General features: G+C 41.5%; 1 protein-coding gene across 6 annotated transcripts in view; it reads right to left on the bottom strand.

Annotated features, from left to right (window-relative positions):
* MCF2 (MCF.2 cell line derived transforming sequence) overlaps positions 1-24944 on the bottom strand; it is a 181452-nt gene that overhangs the window by 81462 nt on the left and 75046 nt on the right. For all 6 annotated transcript variants that reach the window (XR_005743553.1, XM_040323778.1, XM_040323779.1 and 3 more), the window contains 6 exons: positions 15304-15423; positions 14937-15053; positions 10177-10326; positions 5321-5445; positions 2879-2993; positions 504-623 (listed from right to left, as the gene is read on the bottom strand). Coding sequence is in view for 5 of the 6 variants with exons in the window: in XM_040323778.1 (XP_040179712.1) it covers positions 504-623; positions 2879-2993; positions 5321-5445; positions 10177-10326; positions 14937-15053; positions 15304-15423 (747 nt within the window). In the remaining variant the exon portion in view is untranslated. The remainder of the gene's footprint in view (positions 1-503; positions 624-2878; positions 2994-5320; positions 5446-10176; positions 10327-14936; positions 15054-15303; positions 15424-24944) is intronic.

Raw genomic sequence — 24944 nt, forward strand, 5'->3', positions numbered from 1 at the left:
CTGCGCAGGATAGAAATCGTGCAAGTTCAGCTGAAGTTGCGCGATTTCAAACGGGCAATGCAGTCTGACCTTCGGGGGCGATTTGACAGACATCTGTGCAAGTTCATGCATAGATGTCTATTCAAATTGCCCCCGAATTTGCAAAAAGTAGTACAGGAATTACTTTTGGGAATTGGTGCAGCGCCGCAAAGTTGGCACAGCACCGATGCCGTCAATAGCTGCTGACTTGGCATGCGATTTCACATGTTAAATCGGCCCAATGTGTACGTGGGCTAAAAGGAGGACAATCTGAACTCCTTTGAACAAAGATATCATGAGGCTTAGGCCTCTGGTCTTGTGAGCACTGCAGGGAACATAGATCAACATTTAGCCTATTCTCTTATTCTTTGTCCATCCAAGCAAGAGTTTATATAGCACAATACAGATTAACATATAATCAAGTATATAATATATTATATGTCTAGTGTTAATGACACTTGGAGAGGGAATTAACAAAAGCTCACCTGTGCTCTTTCATCTATATTATTTAACTCCATCAGGCGTTGTCTGACATCAGATAAATTCTCCCCTGTATCTGAAAGTCCTGCTTGTTGTACCATCAAAAATTCAATGGTGCTCTTCAGCTGGCAAAGAATAAGTTTTGAAACATTTATATACATACGTACAAGTAATAGATTTTACACCTGTTTAGTGTTAACCGCCAACTACCATAACCTAAATATGGCTACACACTTTGTCACTTTCAGTCAATTTTCAGCTGATGGGAATCACAAATACAATCGCAAGTAATCTCCAGAGCCTAAGCAACCTATTACACATGGTTTCAATCAACTATGGTAATTCAGTTGATTGTGAAGTAAAAAATGGGAAATAAATTGACAGCTCCAATACATTTTTTTTAAAGATCGAATAGAAATGGCATCAAAACAGAAAAAAACAATGGCAATTCTATCTAATATGATAACATGTTTCTTCTGAGATCATTCGAGGCAATTTTGATCCCATCTCCTTGCAGCGTTTAAAAAAACAAAATTTTATGTCAATTACTTTGAAACTGCGACAGAAAATGGAATTGAGATTTTAATCGCTCTATCAAATTGGTGTCTGTCTATATGGTCAGTCTAAGGCACAATCTGGCTTATGTAATTGAGCTAGTAACTACATACAATATCCAGAATTATATAAAACCTATTTAAGGGAAAGTCTATATTTCAAAAGTGGTATATACAGTTGTGCTCATAAGTTTACATACCCTGGTAGAATGTATGATTTCTTGGCCATTTTTCAGAGAATATGAATCCTAACACAAAAACGTTTCCTTCACTCATGTTTAGTGTTTGGCTGAAGCCATTAATTATCAATCAACTGTGTTTACTCTTTTTAAATCATAATCACAACAGAAACTACCCAAATGACCCTGATCAAAAGTTTACATACCCCAGTTAATAATACCATGTATTGCCCCCTTTAACATCAATGACAGCTTGAAGTCTTTTGTGGATGAGGCTCTTTATCTTCTCAGATGGTAAAGCTGCCCATTCCTCTTGGCAAAAAGCCTCCAGTTCCTGTAAATTCCTGGGCTGTCTTGCATGAACGGCATGTTTGAGATCTCCCCAGAGTGGCTCAATGATATTGAGGTCAGGAGACTGAGATGGCCACTCCAGAACCTTCACTTTATTCTGCTGTAGCAAATCACAGGTCGACTTGGCCTTGTGTTTTGGATCATTGTCATGTTGGAATGTCCAAGTAGGTCCCATGCACATATTCCTGGCTGATGAATGCAAATCTTCCTCCAGTACGTTTTATTAACATTTCGCATTCATCTTGCCATCAATTTTGACCAATTTTTACAAATTTACAAATTTTAAAAGTTGACATACCCCAGTTTCCCTGTGCCTTTGTAGCTCACACATCCCCAAAACATCAGTGATCCACCTCCATGTTTCACAGTAGGAATGGTGTACCTTTCATGGTAGGCCTTGTTGACTCCTCTCCAAATGTAGTGTTTATGGTTGTGGCCAAAAAGCTAAATTTTAGTCTCATCACTCCAAATGACTTTGTGCCAGAAGGTTTGAAGCTTGTTTCTGTGCTGTTTGGTTATTTTAAGCAGGATACTTTGTGGCATTTGCATAGTAATGGCTTTCTTCTGGTGACTCAACCATGCAGCCCATCTTTCTTCAAACGCCTTCTTATTGTGCCTCTTGAAACAGCCAAACGACATGTTTTCAGAGAGTCCTGTATTTCACCTGAAGTTATTTCTGGATTTTTCTTTGCACCCCAAACAATTTTCCTGGCAGTTATGGCTTAAATTTTAGTTGGTCTACCTGACTGTGGTTTGGTTTCAACAGAACCCCTCATTTTCCACTTCTTGATTAGAGTTTGAACACTGCTGATTGGCATTATCAATTACGTGAATATCTTTTTATATCTCTTTCCTGTTTTATACAGTTCAACTACCTTTTCCCGCAGATCCTTTGACAATTCTTTTGCTTTCCCCATGACTCAGAATCCAGAAACGTCAGTGCAGCACTGGATGAAAGATGCAAGGGTCTGTCAGGAGTCCGGAAACGTATTGACCTTTGTGTCAACTTGTGTGCATGTTATAAGGCCAAAGCTTTTGATCAGGGTCATTTGGGTAGTTTCTGTTGTGATTATGATTTTAAAAGAGCAGTTGATTGATAATAAATGGCTTTAGGCAAATACTAACCATGAGTGAAAGAAATATTTTTGTGTTATCATTCATATTCTCTGAAAAATCACCAATAAATCATAAATTCTGCCAGGGTATGTAAACTTATAAGCACAACTGTAGTAAAGGAAAACAATATCAGTCTGCAGACACAGTCATGTTCTTATATATTATAAGGCATCACTGTACCTCTTCAAAGTGCTGTTCAAATTTCAACAGTTCCAAATATTGCTCCATTTTCTGCTGGTGTTTCTCCCAAAATCCATCAAATGCACATTCCATCTCATGTAACTGTGCTAAAAGCCTGTAAAACACAGGGATTCATCAGGAATGATATCAAATTATGTAGATCTCTGTTATATGGAAATACTGTATATTATCTAGCTATGCAGTGATTAGAGGTGCCCTACAATGCGTTTCAAACTATAGCCAACTTTTTAAATTCCTATATATACATGCAATTGATGCAGAAGGACATGCTAAGCCAATTGATTCAGCCCCACTTATATCCCTGGTCTCAAAATACCTTCAAGAGTCAGGCCCCATACACACCATAGAATCTATCCGCAGATAAATCCCATCAAATGGGTTTCTGCGGATAGATTCTATGGTGTGTACACTCCGTCGGATATTTATCCGCGGATAAATCTCCCCTGGGATGGATTTCCAGCAGATGGATATTTGCTGACATGCTCAACAAATCCATCTGCTGGAATCCATCCCAACGGATGGATCCGCTCGTCTGTACAGACTCACCGGATCCATCCGTCCAAAGGGACTCCCCGCACGCGTCGTAATGATTTGACGCATGCGTGGAATTCCTTATATGACAGCGTCGCGCCCGTCGCCGCGTCATAATCGCGGCGACGGCGCGACGCGTCATCGCCAGAGGATTTCCGCGCGGATTTCAATGCGATGGTGTGTACACGCCATCACATAGAAATCTTCTGAAATCCTCGAGAGGATTTATCCGCGGATACGGTCCGCTGGACCGTATCCGCGGATAAATCCTCTCGTGTGTATGGGGCCTAAGTGGGTGAAAGGACGGGAGCTGCAGAATCAAACATGGACATATGCTGCAGTTCCATATTCACAAATGGTTTAGCATGCAGCTAGTGTGAACAAGCCCTGTGTGCATATTCTGGGCACAGGTTTCCTTTAATCACTGATATCTCAGTAACTAAAAATCACTGCCGGGTGGGTTTAATTCTTCAGCACCTGACAAAACTGAAATATGGGTTCTGGATGGACTGACACTTTAAGCAAAAAAATAAATAAAACACAGCTTCTTCTGTCCCAACTTCTTTAACCAATTCAAATATAATCTAAACAATTCAACATTACAATGTACTGTATGTACTTCTATAAAACTCAAAGTCAATCCTGTCAAATTGCAGAACAACATTGATGTGAATTTCAGCTCTCTTATCTCTGCAGGGAGATAAGAGAACTGTTCAGCAGATCACTTCCGTTTTAGATGCAAATTTGGAGACCTGGGAGAGGGGAGGGGGAGGGGTCAAGTGTATTGAGCTGAATGAGACAAATCCTGAAGAGAAATGAACACATTGGCGAATTAGATGCGTGCCCATAGAACATAATGGGCCTGAATTCGCACCTGAGCTGCACCGCAATGCCTAGAAAACGCACACGTTTTTTCGGCAATGCTCAGTGCGAATGCATCGCACATATGTGAACCAGCCTTATTGAAAACAATGTATTTAGAAATGTTCTGCGAATTGAATGTGGTTTAAGCCGCACTCAATTCGCATAGGTGTGAATCAGGCCTTAGTACCAATTCACACCAGACACCAGTTCCGTACAGTTTCGTGTGCATTTTTTCTGCACTAAAAATGCATGCACAGTGTTTTCCATGTATTCCAATGGCTTTAGTTGGCTCTAGTTCACACCATGCAGAAACTGACCAGAAACTGACTGCATGGTGTGAACTAGAGCCATTGGAATACATGGAAAACACGCATGCATTTTGTGCAGAAAAAAAGCACACGGAACTGAAAGGAACTGCGTCTGGTGTGAACTGACCCTTATACTAATCTAAACCCTGAGGCTGGATTCACACGTGTGCGGTGAGAATTTCAGCTCTCTTATCTCTGCAGAGAGATAAGAGAACTGTTCAGCAGATCATCTCCGTTTTAGCTGCGAATTTGGAGACCTGGGAGAGGGGAGGGGGGAAGTGTATTGAGGTGAATGAGAGAAATCCTGATGAGAAATGAACACATGTGCGAATCAAATGCGTGCCCATAGAAGATAATGGGCCTGAATTCGCACCGCATTGCCTAGAAAAGGCACACGTTTTTTTTGGCAATGCGCAGTGCGAATTCTTTGCACATATGTGAACCAGCCTCATTGAAATCAATGTATTTTATAATGTTATGCGAATTGGATGCAGTTTAAGCCGCAACCAATTCGCATAGGTGTGAACCCGGCCTTATACTAATCTTTTTCCAATGTGGCGTGTAATAACACATTAAAATGAAATCAAGAACTTGATAAGATAAAAAAATTAAATTGGGGACATAAAATACTACTACTAATAAAAACAGCTATGTGCAGACATTTTATCATGGGTATATTGGTTTTTATAGTAAAATGTGGACAAATTATTTATTTCACCTGTTCACGGTATCGCAGTCTCCAGGTTTTTCACAGACTTGCTGTCCACTGACAAAACTTATGCTTTGTCCTTCAAAACTGTTCAGTAATAATCCCCCTTCTCTCATTACAGATGTGATGTCTTTCTACATGAACAAAAAACAAAGAGAGAGCACTATACACAAATGCTGTAATGATTTTAAGTGTGCTCACGAGAAGGACCCTCCTAACCTGCTTATCTTGAATTGACACATCTGTGTCTGCTCAGTATCTGCAGAGTGGACATGGGCAGAGCCCACTCTGCTCTATGGGCGGCCGGGATTAAACAAACTCTGATGTCCATTTACACTCAGATACATCCGATCTGCTTAAACAGAAGATGACTAAGTCAGTTTACACCTGCCTGTCCAAAGCGATGAATGAACCTTCCTATCAGGTCAGCCTGAAAAACTGACAGGTGGACCTGATCGAGAAAAAAACCTGAAGCCTTGTACACACGGCCCGGATTCTCGCCAGGAAAAAAAAGTTTTTTCCTGACGAGATTCCTGGCAAGAATCTCTTGCCAGGCCGAGTGTACAGACACACCATTCAAAATAACCGCTGTTACATGCGCTCGTCACATTCAATGCCGTTGTCGCCATCTTGCTTCACCTTACCTATGCCTTGGAAGCTACCGCGCATGCGTCAAAGTAATTTCGAGCATGCGCGGGTTTCCATGGAGAGGTAAGTATACACACGCTCGGGTTTCTCGGCAAGAAAACACTGCCGAGAATCTCATGATGAGAAAATAGAGAGCAGCTTCTCTATTTTTCTCATCTAGATTCTGGGCAGTTTTCTTGACGAGAAACCTCAAAGCCTCGTACACACGCTCTGTTTGCTCAGCAAGAAAGCTCTGCCAGCAGTTTTCTTGCTGGTTCTTGCCAAGAAAACCGTGCGTGTGTACGAGGCTTAAGGTCCATTTACTCCTGGCCACCCTGGAGCAGAAGAATGTGGCTATATATGCCGTTTGAGAGGTCAATGATTACTTGATAAGCAGAATTAGGTATGGTCAATTGGATCAATAGAAAATATGTTACATCCATTCCCGAGTCTAACATCAAGAAAGATGCATCCTACAAATGTATTTGGAGATGCTTTAATGTACATTGGTTAACCTGACAGAAAATAAGCCAATACAAGCTGCCACAGGAGGATGATATTAACACAAATGGCACAAAGTGAGAGGATATAACCCTGCCCTATCACACATTCCTTCTTAGAACACCCCAGGAAATCTAGAATCCAATGTATATGCTGTATGGAAATGACAGTTTTGCTACATGTTGGACCTCAGGCATGCCCCCCAACCATTACACAGTGCAATATTGTTTAGGCTTTCTATACAAAATCATTTTTCATTGCATCTTACTGTATATTTTTTTCATGTGCAGATATTCCGTAAAATCATGCAATATATTCAGTAAAAGCATTTGAAGAGATTGCATTTTAAAACTTAAGTTTAGTGAAATGCTTTTTAAATCAGCACCAGGTAAAGCACTTACCGGTACATTGAATAAAAAGTGTCCCATGTGCTTGTGGCTGCTATTTTTGTTCAACTTTTAATTTTCCTGTCAATCCCCCCCCCCCCCCAATACTTCTCCAGCTGTGATTTTCTGGTAGTGCAGGGGTTGGTACAAGTGGCTGGACCGGTCACAGTCACGTGTCAAGCCTCGTACACACGGCCGAGGAACTCGACGTGCCAAACACATCGAGTTCCTCGGCCAGTTCAGCACTGAAGCCGCCGAGGAGCTCGGCGGGGAGAGAGCTCCCATAGAACAACGAGGAAATAGAGAACATGTTCTCTATTTCCTCGCCGAGCTCCTCGTCGGCTTCCTCGGCCGAAAGTGTACACACGACCAGTTTCCTCGGCAGAATTCAGCCAAAAACTCGGAAGCTGAATTCTGCCGAGGAAACTGGTCGTGTGTACGGGGCCTGACAGTTTCTGCCTCTTTGTCCCATCAATAAAAGCTATACTTCTTATAATGAAAAGTGTTTTATGAATTGAAGAGGTGAACCTTTCAATTATCCACCTGTCCTCCATTCACAGAGCACTGTCCACTGCTTTTATTACTACATGGGGTATGTGAGAGGGCAGAGGAATGAAGATTTTTTTTCCAATCAATTTTTATTGAAAAGTATTTAGGTAAACAATGACATGCAAAATAGTCCAGGTATATATAAAATCATGGTGTTACAATAAGAAAGATCAAATTCAGCACACTCTAGTGGTGATAGAACTATAAAATATCATAACTACCGACTATTTGCTCCCGAGGGGCCTAGGTGAATGCTATAAAATGCACTGTGCAACAGTCAAAGTAATCTGTACAATGTAAGCAAAATATGTATCAACATAACAACTTAGAAATAATATTAATATTTGGTCCCTAGGAAGGGTGAAAATAGACAAAATTTGCCTATGCAATTTAAAAAACACCACATTTCTAAGCATGTGCCAAGTTAAAAACAACCTTAAAGCCCTTTCTGAGACATACAGAGAAATAATAAAAAATAATGAGGGAAAGAATAGGTCAAAATTGTAACTCATAGTAGAAATTAAATGAAAGAGGATTTGCCACCGATCTCCACACTCCAGAACACCAGCCCCTCCCCCTATGGGGACTGAAGATATCTAGTCCAGGGGTTCCAGACCTTTTCAAAACAATGTTGTTGGTCACGGAGGATACTGGCTAATTTTTCATTAATCATAATCCAGGAGAGTTTTTGTTTTTTACTATTGCTATGTTTATCACAGGAGTTTTCCAAGCTCTCGCTATGGTGATCTTAGCTGCCTAAGATTTTTAGGTAACTCACTCAATAGGTCAGAAAATAGCACCGTCTTAACATTTTTAGGAATATTCAATCCGGTCACTGAATATACCAGGTTGGATATTCTTATCCAGTACCGCTTTACTTTTGGGCATGTCCACCAAATATGGAGCATGCTTTCATCCTGACCACAGAGGGGATCCAGGTAGATTTTTGCCAACCTCGTGGGTACAAGGTACCATCATGACAATACCTCATAATTAGCCTTCACTAGGGAAGTATTTAAAATTCGCCTGTGCGACATGGTCGACCACCGGAACCATACGTCCTCATCTATAGTCTCCCCCAGATCTGACTCCCAAGCTAGTTGGTAAGAGAGTTTAGAACGCCAATTTGTGAACAGAGTATACAGCTATGATATACTACCATGCGTCCTAGGGCCACTAAAACATTTTTTTCATAATAAGTCTGTGTAGTGATGTCACCCTGATCTTGACACGTAGCCTGTAAAAACTGAATAATTTGGGGAAGTCTAAGTGCCTCCGACGGGGTCATTTTTAAAGTCTCCAGAAAATATGGGGATTTTCTAATTCCTTTATGATCTATAAAATTAGCTATCCTGTAAAGGCCTTTGTTAATCCACCATGTGAACTGTTGCAGATATTGCCCAGGGGAGAATTGTGGGTTTCTGAAAATGGGGGCCACTGGGATGTGGGGTGACTTCAGAGGATATATTTTACACACCCTGTCCCAGAGACTCAAAGAATGTAAGAGGGAAGGACTGAGAATGGCCCTACACTCTTTAGAGGAAATCAAGAGTAGAAGGTCAATAGGGAGCGAAGTGCTAGCTTGGGCCTCTAATTTTACCCAATCAGGTTGATATGTCATAGAAAATATTTGGTAAAGCTGCACTAGTTGGGCTGCTCTATAATAACGCAAGACGTGGGGGACACCCAGGCCCCCCCCTCCGACCTTTTGAGGCAAACAAAGAAGAACGAGCCACTCTGCAAACACACTGGACTCCAAATGAATTTAAAGATTATTGATTGCAGTTTTTTGAAAAAAGGTTGTGGGAACTGGTATTGGTAATGACCTAAAGTAATAAAAGGATTCTGGGGAGTGTCGTCATTTTGATCGCTCCTATTTTGCCCATCCAGGAAAGGGAGTGGTTCTGCTAATTCTTCAGGTCACAAGCTTTAGAGGTAAGAAGAGGAATATAATTTGCTTTATATAGGGTAGAGACGTCGGAAGTTAGTTTTATTCCTAAATAAGGGAGGGCCTGCATACACCACAGAGGAATAAAGATTTTAAGGAACAGGAACATAGCAGTCATCAGTGCAAAAGACACTTTTCATTCATCATAAGTACCACACCACAATAAGTATACACAATAGGACATTTCCAATTTTATCAAATATGAGGGTATGGTCTTAGAGTGAGCCATTGTACCTTATATCAGTACATTATACAGTATATACAGAGCTCTTAACACAAGCAGGACTATTTATTAAGGCTTTGAGCATGACACAATATGCAATAATCCATGGTAACCAATCAGAATTTACTTTTCACTGATCTGACTACAACTACCTGAAATTTGATTGGCTGATGTGGATTACTGCACTTCAAACATACTGTAAGTACTGCTATTTTGTGTAAAAAGTAATTACAGTATATGCAGTAACCAGAACAATTAGCCAGAGTGGTTTTCATCATTTTGGTGAGGTCAGAATACTACAAAGATAGTTGCTGATTGGCTGCTGCAGTTTGCTGAAAATTGCTCTGCCTATTAAAATAAAGACACAACTGTATTTTGGTATTGGTACTGGCCAAGTGTAAGACAAGCAAACACAATCACTAGTATCAGGACGCAAGTAAAGGTTGTCCTTAAATGTACAAGTTACAAAGTAAATAAAAAAAACTGCATACACAGGAAAAAAGTATTCAATGGATTATTTTTTTTATCTTCGGCCTTATATATTTCCCAGGAACTGTGCATTGTACACAATAAAGTGCTGTTCTTTCAAGTGTTGCAGTAATCTGTCTTCATAAAATCCAATTAAACATACCTTCAACTGGCAGTATTTTTCCGTGCGGTTTGCTAGAATGTGTTCAATTGAATATATATCGCCGGGTAATTCTGTCTCAGCCAATTCTGTACCGAAGGCCTGCAGCATCTGAGCAATTTCCTTCACTGTCAACGCAAAACCTTCAATGGCCTGTTTCAGGTTGTCAAGGAAAACAATAACATTCAAAACTGTTAAACAATGTGTTACAGAAAAATAGGTAGGAACTGAAATAATGTGTGTGTATATATACAGCATATACAGTTGTGCTAAAAAATGTACATACCCTGGCAGAATTTATGATTTCTTGGCCATTTTTCAGAGAATATGACTGATAACACAAAAACTTTTCTTTCACTCATGGTTAGTGTTTGGCTGAAGCCATTTATTATCAATCAACTGTGTTTACTCTTTTTAAATCATAATGGCAACAGAAACTACCCAAATTACCCTGATCAAAAGTTTACATACCCCAGTTTCCCTGAGCCTTTGTAGCTCACACATCCCCAAAACAACAGCGATCCACCTCCGTGTTTCACAGTAGGAATGGTGGACCTTTCATCATAGGCCTTATTGACTCCTCTCCAAATGTAGCGTTTATGGTTGTGCCCAAAAATCTAAATTTTGGTCTCATCACTCCAAATAACTTTGTGCCAGAATGTTTGAGGCTTGTCTCTGTGCTGGTTGGCTTATTGTAATCAGGATATTTTGTGGCATTTGCATAGTAATGGATTTCTTCTGGTGACTCGACCATGCAGCCTATCTTTCTTCAAGTGCCTCATTATTGTGCATCTTGAAACAGCCAGACCACATGTTTCAGAGAGTCCTGTATTTCACCTGAAGTTATTTGTGGGATTTTCTTTGCATCCCAAACAATTTTCCTGGCAGTTGTGGCTGAAATTTTAGTTGGTCTACCTGACCGTGGTTTGGTTTGAACAGAACCCCTCATTTTCCACTTCTTGATTAGAGTTTGAACACTGCTGATTGGCATTCTCAATTCCTTGTATATCCTTTTTATATCCCTTTCCTGTTTTATACAGTTCAACTACATTTTTCCACAGATCCTTTAACAATTCTTTTGCTTTCCTCATGACTCAGAATCCAGAAATGTCAGTGCAGCACTGGATGAAAGATGCAAGGGTCTGTCAGGGGTCCAGAAACTCATTGACATTTTATACACACACACTAATTACAAGCAAACAGATCACAGGTGAGGACGTTTACCTTTAATAGCCATTCACACCCCATAGTGTCAACTTGTGTGCATGTTATCAGGCCAAAATCACCAGGGTATGTAAACTTTTTATTGGGGTCATTTGGGCAGTTTCTGTTGTCATTATGATTTAAAAGAGTAAACACAGTTGATTGATAATAAATGGCTTCAGCCAAACATTAACCATGAGTGGAAGAAATGTTTTTGTGTTATTGTTCATTTTTTTGGAAAAATGGCTAAGAAATCATAAATTCTGCCATATGTAAACTTATAAGCACAACTGTATCTATCTATCTATCTATCTATCTATCTATCTATCTATCTATCTATATATATATATATATATATATAATACAAAAATGTTCTCTTTTTTTTTTTTAGGGGAGGGGGTTCAGGGAAGGTTTGTATGTTTTTGTTTGGTATAAAATGGAAATGCAAGGTGGAGACACCGACTTTATATGCGGTTAATCCGAAAAATGTATAAATAAAAAGATAATATACAAAAAAAAAAAAAAAAAGGCTGTTATATCAAAAACTTGGGCAGTTCTTGGTGGATGCTGTCTCTTATATCTCACATGGTGAAGTCTTTGGGTTTGAGTTTCCAGATTTGTATACCTGCTGCAACTATTACAAGGTGTCGATTTATTGATTTACTGCAATTTTTGGGCATTTTTTAAATCTGGTTTGCAGCTTTTACAAGTGTTTTTTTAAGTGTTTCTGAAGTACATTACAAGCTTCAGGCATTTTTGTTTAGCCAATAGAAAGCACTAGAGAAAGGAGAGAGAGAAGAAATTAGGGGTGGAGAGCTGCTATTTTAGCAGAAAAAGCTTGTAAAACGCTAAAGTCAGCGTTTCTATCGAAGTCTATGGGGCCCAAAACACTTGTAATCTGCCAATAAGAAGCTCATGTACTTTTTTGAGCTTCAGGCGTTTTTCTTCAGGCAACAGAAAGCTCAGATGGGAACAGGGGCCATTAAAATTAATATGATTTGTCATGTTGAGCGTTTTAGAGCTACAAGCTTCAAGCACAAGCTCAGGTCTGAATGGGGCCTAAGAGCTGGGGGAGGAGAAGCAACAGCACACTGATCTTCCCAGAAAAAGGCTGTGCGGGGGGGGGGGGCAGGACAAGTCTGATTGGAGGGGAGCAGGCTGAGTTCCCAGCACAGCTAGGGAACTGACCACAGTGTGTTCTCCTGCTTAGTGTGGTCAGTTTTTTTAATAGGAAAGAGGGACTGGCAGGAAAACCGGGGATTTCACACAAAGGAAGCAATACAAAGAGAACAGGATAGTTTTTCATACAAGTACATGGTACAGCAGGCACATATCAGCAATATGAAATGCTGGGGTAACAAACACTTTAACAATCATCATCTGTAACTAAATAAAAGAGGATGCTGAAGACTAAAGGCACTAGCGTCTTCATATTCCACCTGCTATACCTGTAATAGGAGAACAGCTATTCTGCGGGTCTTGGACCTAACAAAAAATCTTTTCCATTTCATCATGCTGACTGATCAGCTTACATGGAGCGACTGTAAGCAGTGCATCATAAAAACTGATGCATCATAAAGACGTCAAAAGGCGTTGGCGTGCATTTGGATTGGTTTCTATTTATATAAATTCAAAAAAAATCAGGATAAAAACACATGTATAAAAAGTTCTTAGTAAAGATTATGTAAGTGTATGTACCGGTAATTATTTGTAAGTAGAATATTACTACTCTGCCTGGGCTTGTTTCTGGACTGATATTTGAAAGAAAAAAACAGCAATAATATTCTGGGTCTGTAATGAACATCATACAAGTCTGCTCTTGTGTACCCATAATACCAAGTAATCCTCACACGTGTAGCTCTCTCTAGTGCGTGCTACTAGAAGTGAGATTAGGTAAAGGCATTTTTTGTCCAGGAATGAACCTGAGTCACTGAATTGGATCAGGGTTACTAGAAGCAAGGGCTGGTTGATTCATCCTGGCAGCTCGCTGGTGCCTCCCCCTGATATCTAGAAGGTTGGAGAACTTTCTAAAACTGGAGGGCGGAGGTTAGGAGTTGATGCCTTGAATATTTATGGGCTCTCAGCCAATCAACAGAAGTGGGCTGCCAGGCAATTGGGATAACCTATAAATAGTCCTTAGACATGCCAGCAAGGGTAATCAGGTGGAACATGGAGAAGCAGTGCTGAGGAGAGGCTGGTGGTGGCCCTTTAGGAACCCCTGCCGGGGAGGGGTTGTACCTCGGGCTGGGAGCTCACGAAAGCTGGAAGGATCCCAACACAGGAGACAGTGGAAGGATTCATGCTAGAGAGCTGGCAGGAAGGAGCAAGCAGAGACAGTGAGTAGATCAGCACGGTGCAGGTGGAAGGAAGAAGAGAACTTTTCTTGTAAATAGGGAGGAAGTTGTCCCCGGTTCAGTGTTTTGGACATTTTCAAGTTAGGCATCCCATAATTCTCTACCCCATCCAAGTTATCATCCCCTAATAAAAAATTAAAAACCAGCCAAGGGCTGTTTTCTGAGTTGGAGTGAATGAAGGTAATGCTATGTGACTGGCTGTGCAGCAGTGGGGAACCGGGACATCAGCGACTATGGGAGCAATGCTACACAAACAATGCAGCCCCATACAGTAGTTAACTCTTACCATTATTTCTAGATGGTAATTAGTCCCCGTACATTTCTCTAAAATGTACCCCAGGTCTTCTACCTATTGTTTCCGAGAATGTGGTCAGGTGGGAACCATATTACACATTTGGTGGACCTGTCCCAAGGGCCTATGGTTTTGCATGCAAGTGCATTCCCTGTTCCCTTGTTAAGTCACTATAGTGAAAAATCGATAAAAGCATTTCTAAACCTGTTGATAATATTCCCAGACATACTGAAACATTCATTTACTTTATGTTCTTATTGGCTAAAATTGCAATTGCTACGGCCTGGAAGAGTTATGTCGTAGACCTATGTTTGATGAAGTGTAAACTAACCTGGGTAATATTTAATGAAAAAATGGTTAGTGTAGTGAGAGATAGGCAATCAAAGTTTGAGGAGGTCAGGAATCCCTGGATTCTACAGTACACAATCTTTCTCTCAATAGCAAGGGGACTTTTGGTGGCAATAGAGGCGGGTGGTTTTCTTTTCTTTATACTTTCCTTTTCTTTATTTATTTCTCTCTTCCCCTAACAACATGTAATTTTTGTGTCATCTGGAGGACATATTGGTGATGTATGAGCATTTTTCCCTTCTAACAGTGGTGAACACTATGATGATAGATCATGGTAGTGACCCTCCCTTCACAGTCCAATACCACGCTTTTATTTGTGCTCACTTTTGTTCAAGCTCTTATCGGCATGTGTTTCAGGGTATGTTATGTGGAATATCTTTAAGAGAATGTTAATATCTGCTGAACGATGTTCTCCTTGTACTAGTTTCTCAGGTTGCTTTTGTAAAACATTTTTTATGAAAAACCTAATACTATTGAAAATTACAATTTTTGCACGCCTGATTTCATATAATATAATATCATATCATTCTGACTTTTAGTTTTGTAGTCGATTGATGAAGACATACCGTTCGAAAGACAACCCAATCCCTATGTCGGTATTCAAGTGTGCCTCCGAATTCTGGTGTCAACTGCTTTTCATCTATGTACTTTAATAAGTCAGATGCAGAACTTATCATAACCACCTAAAGAAAGAGAATAGAAGGTTGACATACAATTTACAGGCTGGCACAGGCATATTGACCAACTTAGGAGTATCTATAGCCAATCTTATCAAAGGAAGATTACAGCCTTATTACTGCTTCTTCAACCAACAGCTGAACAGTTATTACTGTGCCAAGATAAATTGTTAAATTGTACTTGCTTGGTAGAAAGTGCGTTTTTAGCCTATCACAAACCTGTTGTCAAGCAAAGAAAATATCAAAAATACTCTACCGGGAGCTTGAGAATGAAGTCCTCTTGACTATATCGGAATCCAATGTCAGTGAAGGTGCGCTGGAAAAATCCAGTTGGCCTCAAGACCAAAACCAAATGAAGGTTTCCAGGAAATGAATGCTTAAAAGAAAGAAATATATACACAAATATAAATATGCTAAATTACAAGTAAAACATAAACAAGAGAATTAATGGAAAGCTATTTTGCAATGAACTTGCAGAAAATGATAACATTTAGAAAACAATCATATTGAAGGTAAATATAGTTTTCCTGCATGCCAATCTAAATTGAGAAATATTGTGTGATTATACATAGAGAACTATAAGCAATATTTTTTTCTAATTTTGGATAGAGTAGGGAAGGGTCAGTTTATTTGTTGCCATCTGTGTCCCACTGGGGAGATTTCCCTTCACTTCCTGTCCCATAGCCAAAACAGAAAGTGAAAGGAAATCCCTGAACACCCCCCCAGGTTGCCCAAACTAGTGTCCTCATTGTTCCCCCCCCCCCCCCTATTACTTTCCTGGGAACAACCCAAAATTTGGTATTTTCTTTTACTTTAACTTTCAATGATAATTGTAAACAGGGCAAATAAAGAGGGTGAATCTCCCTTAACAGGGGCACAGACAATAATATAAACTGACAGGTGTTCTAATCCATCTCCACTCTGTCCAAAAGTTGTAATTTACCTGCTAGTGGAGAACAATGAAGTGTAGCATGTAGTAGTGATTAATCACTAATGATAGCACAATTCTTCAAATCTATGGGATCAAACACTAGCAAAAATTGCACATGTGCGTCCAGTCTTAGACTTCCCATTTACGCACAGGCCTGTAGTGAATCAATCCCATCATATTTTTCCATACCTCAGAAAAACAAATGGATACAATATGCATACGTTGTTCTTTTTTCTTTTACATGTATGGCTTTTTCTCCAAATGTGATTGACCTCATTTATAAAACACAATTGCCATCAGACTTTGTCCCTGCATTCATCTGGATCAAGTAACATTTGCTAATGTCTGGATTTTTCTGATCTTCAATGTGATTGATTGATTCAAACATATTCTATATTAAAATAGTGAATGATTGATTTTCAGTCAGTCTCTCAGGAGCGGAGCCATGCTCAATAATACTAACTCACATATGATTGCAATTACTTCCAATTAGACACATTGTAAATTAAGGTTTTAGCTTAAGATCTTCTTTTACGTACACAGGCATTAATGCTATAGAACAGGGGTCTCCAAACTGCGGCCCGAGGGACAGATTTGGCCCTTTGCTAGCCTTTATCTGGCCCTTGGGGCACAATTCCTCCCACCAGGCGCCCCAACAGGCGCCCCAACAGGTCAGGTTTTCAGACTTTTCATTATTTTGCACAGGTGATTAGATCAGTTTCCTTGCTATAGTAATTACCACAACCATTTCATCTGAGGGAAATCCTGAAAACATGACCTGTTGGGGAGCCTTGAGGACTGGAGTTGAGAAACACTGCTCTACACACAAGCCTTTCTACCTACTAGTAGGATACCAGCAGCAGAGACAGTTAAATGCCTTGGCAAACTTCTTAGAAGGGATATCTCCATGCATGCCCAACTTCGTAATCTTCCCTTGTAAGACCATTCTAATAAAATGCTAATGATGCTCCAACTGCTATACCTACTTCACGATACCCCACATATATTACATTTTCAAGGTATTTATTACAACTTTTATGGAACGTGTTTGGAAAAACAAACACCCATGTATGACTCAAAAACATCTCCAATGATCCAAGGAAGAAGCAGTCATACGGCTTATGAATGCTTGGAGATACTATTAGGTGGATTCAGAAAGACTTAGGCTGGCGTATCAGTAGATACGCCAGCCTAAGTCTGAATCTGCGCCGACGCAAATTTAAGCGTATTCTGGTAACCAGATACGCTTAAATTAGGATCAGATACAAGCGGCGTAAGTGTCTTACACCGTCGTATCCTAAAGTGTACTTTTTAGGCTGACCGCTAGGTGGCGCTTCCATTGCGGTCGGCCTAGAATATGTAAATGAGTAGATACGCCGATTCACGAACTTACGCTTGCCTGACGCAGTAAAGATACGCCGTTTACGTAACGCACTTTCAGGCCTAAAGTTATTCCATAAAATAGCTGGAAAAGTAATGTTAAGTATGGCCGTCGTTCCCGTGTCGAAATTTGAAAATTTTACGTCGTTTGCGTAAGTCGTCCGTGAATAGGGCTGGACGTAATTTACGTCCACGTTGAAACCAATACGACCGTACGGCGTACTTTGCCGCAATGCACACTGGGATATGTACATGGACGGCGCATGCGCCGTTCGTAAAATACGTCAATCACGTCAGGTCACCCCCCCATTAACATAAAACACGCCCCCTCAGCTGAATTTGAATTAGCCGCGCTTACGCCCGCCCGATTTACGCTACGCCGCCGTAACTTAGCAGGCAAGTACTTTGTGAATCATGTACTTGCCTCGCTAACTTATGGCGGCGTAGTGTAAACACGATACACTACGCCGCCGCAAAGTTAAGGCGGTCTATGTGAATCTAGCTATATGTCTCTTCCCAACTCCACCACTTAATTGGTCTGGAGGAGTTGGACAGTGACTCTAATACCGGGAATTATTTTACAAAATGTTATGCTATCAGATGTGCTTGACTAAGATATATGATTTAATCTGTGTGCTGGCACAGGGTAAGTAGCTGAAAAGAGTACCAAGGGGAAAACAATAACTCAAGAACCCAAAGGGGTGTTTTATGCACCTGAATGTCCAGGGGGCAATCTACCCAAGAACCTGAAAAGATTACTTCTTGCAAACGTGGGGAAGGGACCTTCATGTCAAAGGCATGTTGCAGTAACATGGGATTTAAGGCAAGTTACCACACATGCAAAGGTATAATTCCAACCCAGGAAAGCTTGGTGAAGATTTTAATCAGTTCCGTGACAAAATCTGTATGAATGGGAAAAAATATTACCCTCCCCCCATTCTTTAAAGGTAGATTTGTAATAATGTATTATACGAAAGATAAGACATTAGCAAACAAGCCCTCAGTGTAAATCCCTCCTGTGTCAAACACAGCAGTATCAGGAAATTCAAAAGGTGTCCAGCTGTTCAAATAATGAGGTAGCTCATTATGCTCAGTCTACACATACAGGGTAAGTCTTCAGAGACTGGGCAAGCGTTGCAGAAATGCCAACGGCTCTGGACTTGAAAAGGACTGTGTGACTAACCTGTTACCAACACATGGCCTGGAAAGCGCTGAATGTGGAGCACAGTGTACAGAATGTAATTTCCAGGCTGGCTCTGCAATGTCCAGCATAGTACTCTAAGGTTTCATGTATACTTGAACTGCTTTGACCGCCGGCCGCAGAAAAACACAAAATGCGGCAAAATAATGCTGTGATTTTGCCAGTTTTACAGCTGGTGGTTAAAACTTTCCTATCCTGAGTTCAATTCTTTCACGTTTAGGAGAGGGAGGCTATGGAAGGTTGAACCTCCTCCATAGGCGTGTGCCAGGTGTGCCCAGGCACACCCTAATCACCGCGTGTAGCTCAGATTCCCCCTACTGCCTAGGTCCACCCCTCCTTCCCCTTGCAGCGCTTCTGGCTTCCCTACTCTCCTCTCCCTCTTGCTGTTGCTGCAGGACTGTTTTAGGATGAGTGGGGGAAGGGGCTGTTAATTATGTAACTTAATGGCCCCTTCCCATTTCATCGTGAGTGATCGGTAGTGTGTGTTTGAGCTTTGGGGTGCACACCCTAATGCAATAGGCTGCGCACACCTATGACCTCCTCTAACCTCTGCAGCTTCTAAATGATCCTAAAAGCCTATGTGTACATGGACACATAGGCTTTTATGGAGTTGAGTTTAGGAGCTTTGGCAGTAAAAGTTAAGGAGCAGCTAGCATACATGGAGCCTAAAGCTAGGCTAGGGAAAATGCCAAATGCCTTATAGCAGGCATGTCCAAAGTCTGCCCCACTGGTAATTTAGCTATATATAACTTTTGTGGCCCCCAACAAATCCCTGATCTCCGCGGGGGGCCACAAAAGATAGATATGCCAATTCCTGCTATCTCTGTGTGGAAGGAGGGGGCGGGCACTGCCATATTACAGAGTGGCTATCTCCTGTATACCCAGCGATCAGTCACACACAGTCTCGCCTCCTGACCCAGGACTGGACCACTGTTCTGTCTATCACAGGTGGGACTGTGTGTGACTGATCGCCCGGTACACAGGAGATTGCGGCGTTGTGTATTCCGGCACTGACGAGGCTGCAGATGAGCAAGGATTTTCGGGATGCATTAATTTACAAGGTGAGGCTGTGTTAGTGGGCAAATGAGAGGCTGCTGATGGGAACTAGGCAGGCTGCATTCATCTGCAATGGTGAGGCTGCTGATGGGCAATGTGCAAGCTGCATTAATTTTTAATGGTGAGGCTGCTGATGGGCACTGTCCAGGCTGCATTAATTTGCAATGGAGCAGCTGCTGATGGGCACTGTGTGGGCTGCATTCATTTGCAAAGGTGAGGCTGCTGATGGGCAATGATCAGGCTGCATTAATTGCCAATGGTAAGGCTGCTGTTGGGCACTGTGCAGGCTGCAATGATGGGCACTGGTGAGGCTGCAGATGGGTACTGATCAGGCTGCATTGATGGACTGTGACCCTTAATTTGCTTCAAAGTTCCTTATTTAAAATATTTTTTTTTCCTAAAAACGTCCCTCTTAAAGTGAAGGTGCATGTTATACGCCTGTTCGTGTTATACACCGATAAATACGGTATATCCAAATAACACACCCAAGCTCATCCTTAGTCTTGAGCGGCGCTCTGGGATTCGTTGGGGGCCACAAAAGATATATATATACACACACATATATATATATAAATATACATATATATATATAAATATATATATATATATATATATATATATACAAATAACACGCCCAAGCTCTTCAACACACACAGCCACAATGACAATTCTTGTTGGGCAGTGTATTAGTGCTCGGACGAACACGCTTAGACCGAATTATAATGGTTCAAAGAATGTCAGGTCGGCCCTTGCGCATCATCAATTCATCAAATCTGGCCCTCTTTGAAAAAAGTTCGGACACCCCTGTCTTATAGAGACCATATGGAGCAGTGATGTAGTAATGAATTTTGATCAAAGGAACAATGGTTGAAGAAGAATCGAATAAAAAGCTATCAAAACGATCAGAATTTTTCCAGCAGAGCTGAAGAAAAGACAGCCATCCTCCCAGAACACTTTGAGTGAGCTCTAATGACCACAGTACATACACATCTACAGTTGCAAGAAAAAGTATGTTAACCCTTTTGGGATGATATGGATTTCTGCACAAATTGGTCATAAAATGTGATCTGATCTTCTACTAAGGCCTCGTACACACAACCGTTTTCCTCGACAAAATCCATCAAGAAACTTGGTGGCAGAGCTTTTTTGCCGAGGAAAACGGTCGTGTGTATGTTTTTCATTGAGAAAACTGTTGTGGTTCTCTTTTTTCTTGTCGGGAGTCTCAATTTCCTCATCGTGTTTCTCGTCGGGCTGGTTTACAACGAGAAACACGTTCGTGTGTATGCTTAGAAACCCACGCATGCTCAGAATAAAGTATGAGACGGGAGCGCACCTTCGGTAAAAGTAGCGTTCGTAATTGAGATAGCACATTCATCACACTGTAACAGACTAAAAGGCGGATCGTCTCTTACCAAACTTTTACTTAACACGCAGTAACATGAGATTAGCAAAAGCAGCCCCAAGGGTTGTGCCAGTGGAATCAAACTTCCCCTTTATAGTCCCGTCGTACGTGTTGTACGTCACCGCGTTTGAAAACAACGAGATTTTGTCTTGACAGTGTGTACGCAAAGAAAGCTTGACAAGATTCTCGACAAGCCTAACAAGGAACTCGTCGAGGAAAACAATGTTTCTTTTACGACGAGTTTCTCGGTCATGTGTACGAGGCCTAAGTCACAACAATAGACAATCACAGTCTGCTTAAACCATTAACACACAAAGAATTAAATGTTAACATGTTTTTTATTGAACACATCATGTAAACATTCACAGTGCAGGTGGAAAAAGTATGTGAACCCATAGACTAATGACATCTCCAAGAGCTAATTGGAGTGAGGTGTCAGTCAACTGGAGTCCAATCAATGAGATGAGATTGGAGATGTTGGTTACAGCTGCCCTGCCCTATAAAAAACACACACCAGTTCTGGGTTTGATTTTCACAAGAAGCATTGCCTGATGTGAATGATGCCTCGCACAAAAGAGCTCTCAGAAGACCTACAATTAAGAATTGTTGACTTGCATAAAGCTGGAAAGGGTTATAAAAGTATATCCAAAAGCCTTGCTGTTCCTCAGTCCACAGTAGACAAATTGTCTATAAATGGAGAAAGTTCAGCACTGCTGCTACTCTCCCTAAGAGTGGCTGTCCTGTAAAGATGACTGCAAGAGCACAGCGCAGACTGCTCAATGAGGAGAATAAGAATCCTAGAGTGTCAGCTAAAGACTTAAAAAAGTCTCTGGCATATGCTAACATCCCTGTTAGCGAATCTACAATAGGTAAAACACTAAACAAGAATGTATTTCATGGGCGGATACCACAGAGGAAGCCACTGCTGTCCAAAATAAACATTGCTGCACGTTTACAGTTTGCACAAGAGCACCTGGATGTACCACAGCAGTACTGGCAAAATATTCTGTGGACAGATAAAACCAAAGTTGAGTTGTTTGGAAGAAACACACAACACTATGTGTGGAGAAAAAGAGGCCCAGCACACCAACATCAAAACCTCATCCCAACTGTGAAGTATGATGGTGGGGGCATCATGGTTTGGGGCTGCTTTGCTGTGTCAGGGCCTTGACGGTTTGCTATCATCGATGGAAAAATGAATTCCCAAATTTATCAAGACATTTTGCAGGAGAACTTAAGGCCATCTGTCTACCAGCTGAAGCTCAACAGAAGATGGGTGTTGCAACAGGCCAATGACCCAAAGCATAGGCCTTGTACACACGGCCAGACATGTCCGATGAAAACGGTCCGCAGACCGTTTTAATCGGACATGTCTGCTGGGAGGTTTTGGTCTGATGTGTGTACACACCATCAGACCAAAATCCCCACGGACAGAGAACGCGGTGAGGTATATGACACCGACGTTCTCTGACGCGGAAGTTCAATGCTTCCACGCATGCGTCGAATCAATTTGACGCATGCGCGGAATTTCGGGCCGCTGGTTATAGGTCATAACCAGCGGACATGTCCGATGAGTCATACTGACCATCGGACATGTCCGACGGACATGGTTCCATCGGACAAGTTTCTCAGCATGCTAAGAAACGTTTGTCCACTGGAAACCTGTCCGCTAGCCCAGGAATCCGGTCCGGTAGGCCCTACACACGGTCAGACATGTCCGCGGAAACTGGTCCTTGGACCAGTTTCAGCAGACATAAGGGTTCACATACTTTTTCCACCTGCACTGTGAATGTTTACATGGTGTGTTCAATAAAGACATGGTAACATTTAATTTTTTGTTTGTTATTAGTTTAAGCAGACTGTGATTGTCTATTGTTGTGACTTAGATGAAGATCAGATCACATTTTATGACCAATTTGTGCAGAAATCCATATCATTCCAAAAGGGTCCACATACTATTTCTTGCAACTGTATGCACTGTGTTGAGCTGAAGGGCAGAGGTATTTGTTTTTTTATAAATTGGTGACCTAAGAGGAGGAATATTGTTTCCTCTTTGGGGTTTTTATTGGTGCTTTCCATTTACACCTCTTTTTGGGTGCCTGCCTAGGTGAAACACCTTACCTGCCTCCACAATTCGGTCCGATCCAGGTCAGGTCTGAGTTTGAAACACCTAGCTCTTTTATCTCTAAGGGCCCATTTCTATTAATGCATTTGTACAAACGCATGTATTTTTGCATCTGGTTTGCTTGCTGGGCAAATAAAACAAACATACAAAATTTACTACAAGTCTGTAGTAAACTGAATGTGAAGTCCACACTCCACAGATTTCTTTCCTCCACCTCTCAGATTTTCCTAAATCTGCAGGTAGCACTAAACTGATTTTGATTTTACCTAACAATGCCTTATTTATAAGAGTATGAGCACAAAGATCTTTGGGTGTTGAGGATGAGGAAGTCACATGTTCCAGTAACGAAACACATAGGGATGGGGCTATTTGGATGACGTCATCACACACAACATGTCCAAGAAGTGCAGCATTTAACCGGGTCCCGACCATGTAACGCAGATATACTGCGGCACAATGGCTCTCCTGGGCGAAATCCCGTACGAGTACATCCTACCCTTTTTCACCTACCAGAGGGCGCGTGCGCCGCTGGAGACGGCGGACCAATGCGTGTGGCCAGTAAACACACTGTCAGGTCACCTGAGGCCAGGTGACCGATGCACACCATTGGGGTCCGCTAAGGTAGTGGACCCTACGGCTAACTGCTGCGAATGGAACTCTGGGTGTTTCAGGAAGGCAGGTCCACTGGAGCACCAACACGGATCCCACAGGGAGCTAGAGCATAAGATTCCCCAGGGCGTGGAGTCTAATAGCCAGCAGGTGTTTACCAGAGCCTCTAGTGGTGAGGATGGACTGCGCTGTAACTGGCTCCAGGTCGCAGGCCCAGGGTCTCCCAGCTCACGCTTACGGTAGGCTACAGGAGGATAGGGAGGAAGCAGCAGCCCAGGACAATAAGAGATTATAAGGAGATAGCCAAAGGTTGGGGCGACTAGCACACAAGGATAAACAGAGAACATGCCAAAGATCAGGGCAACTAGCAAACAAGGATAAACAGACAACACGCCAAAGGTCAGGGTCACAAGCAGGCAGGGATAGTCGAGAGTAAGCCAAGTAACAGAGACAGACGTAGAGCGAACGGCAAACAGGAAACCAAACACAATATTGCTCGGGCAAGGCAGGCTTGGACAGCACAGTGTTAAATAGTGAATCCTGTAGAGGCTAGGGTGGAGCCACGCTGAGGGAAGATTACTTAACCATGCACGTATGAGAGTGCAGCCCAAGACTGACAAACATAGACCAGGTAAGCAGACAGACAGGGCATGAAGGGATTACTGGCGATTCATGACACACACAAATGCCTGAGCTGTCAGAGGAGAGGAGTCATGTTGTTTGTTCCTACTAAGTAGGAAAAACTATATATCTCCTCTCCTAGTCACTCCCATCCCCATACAGTTAGAACACACTTATGGAACACACAGTTAACCCCTTGATCGCCCCCTGGTGTTAACCCCTTCCCTGCCAGTGACATTTACACAGTAATCAGTGCATTTGTATAGCACTGATGGCTGTATAAATGCTAATGGTACCAAAAAAGTGTTAAAAGTCTCCAATCTGTCCGACGCAATATCGCAGTACTGCTAAAAATCTCATATGTGTTCCCATTACTAGTAAAAAATAAATAATAAAAATTCCCTAAAAATGCCATAAATATTTCCCATAGTTTTCAGATGCTATAACTTTTGCACAAACCAATCAATATACGCTTATTGCGATTTTTTTTACCAAAAATATGTAGAAGAATATTCTACATATATTGGCCTAAAATGATGAAGATTTTTTTTTTCTTTTGGGGATATTTATTA

This window comes from Rana temporaria, chromosome 9 (assembly GCF_905171775.1).
Source record: "Rana temporaria chromosome 9, aRanTem1.1, whole genome shotgun sequence".
In the NCBI taxonomy this organism is placed as follows: Eukaryota; Metazoa; Chordata; class Amphibia; order Anura; family Ranidae; genus Rana; species Rana temporaria.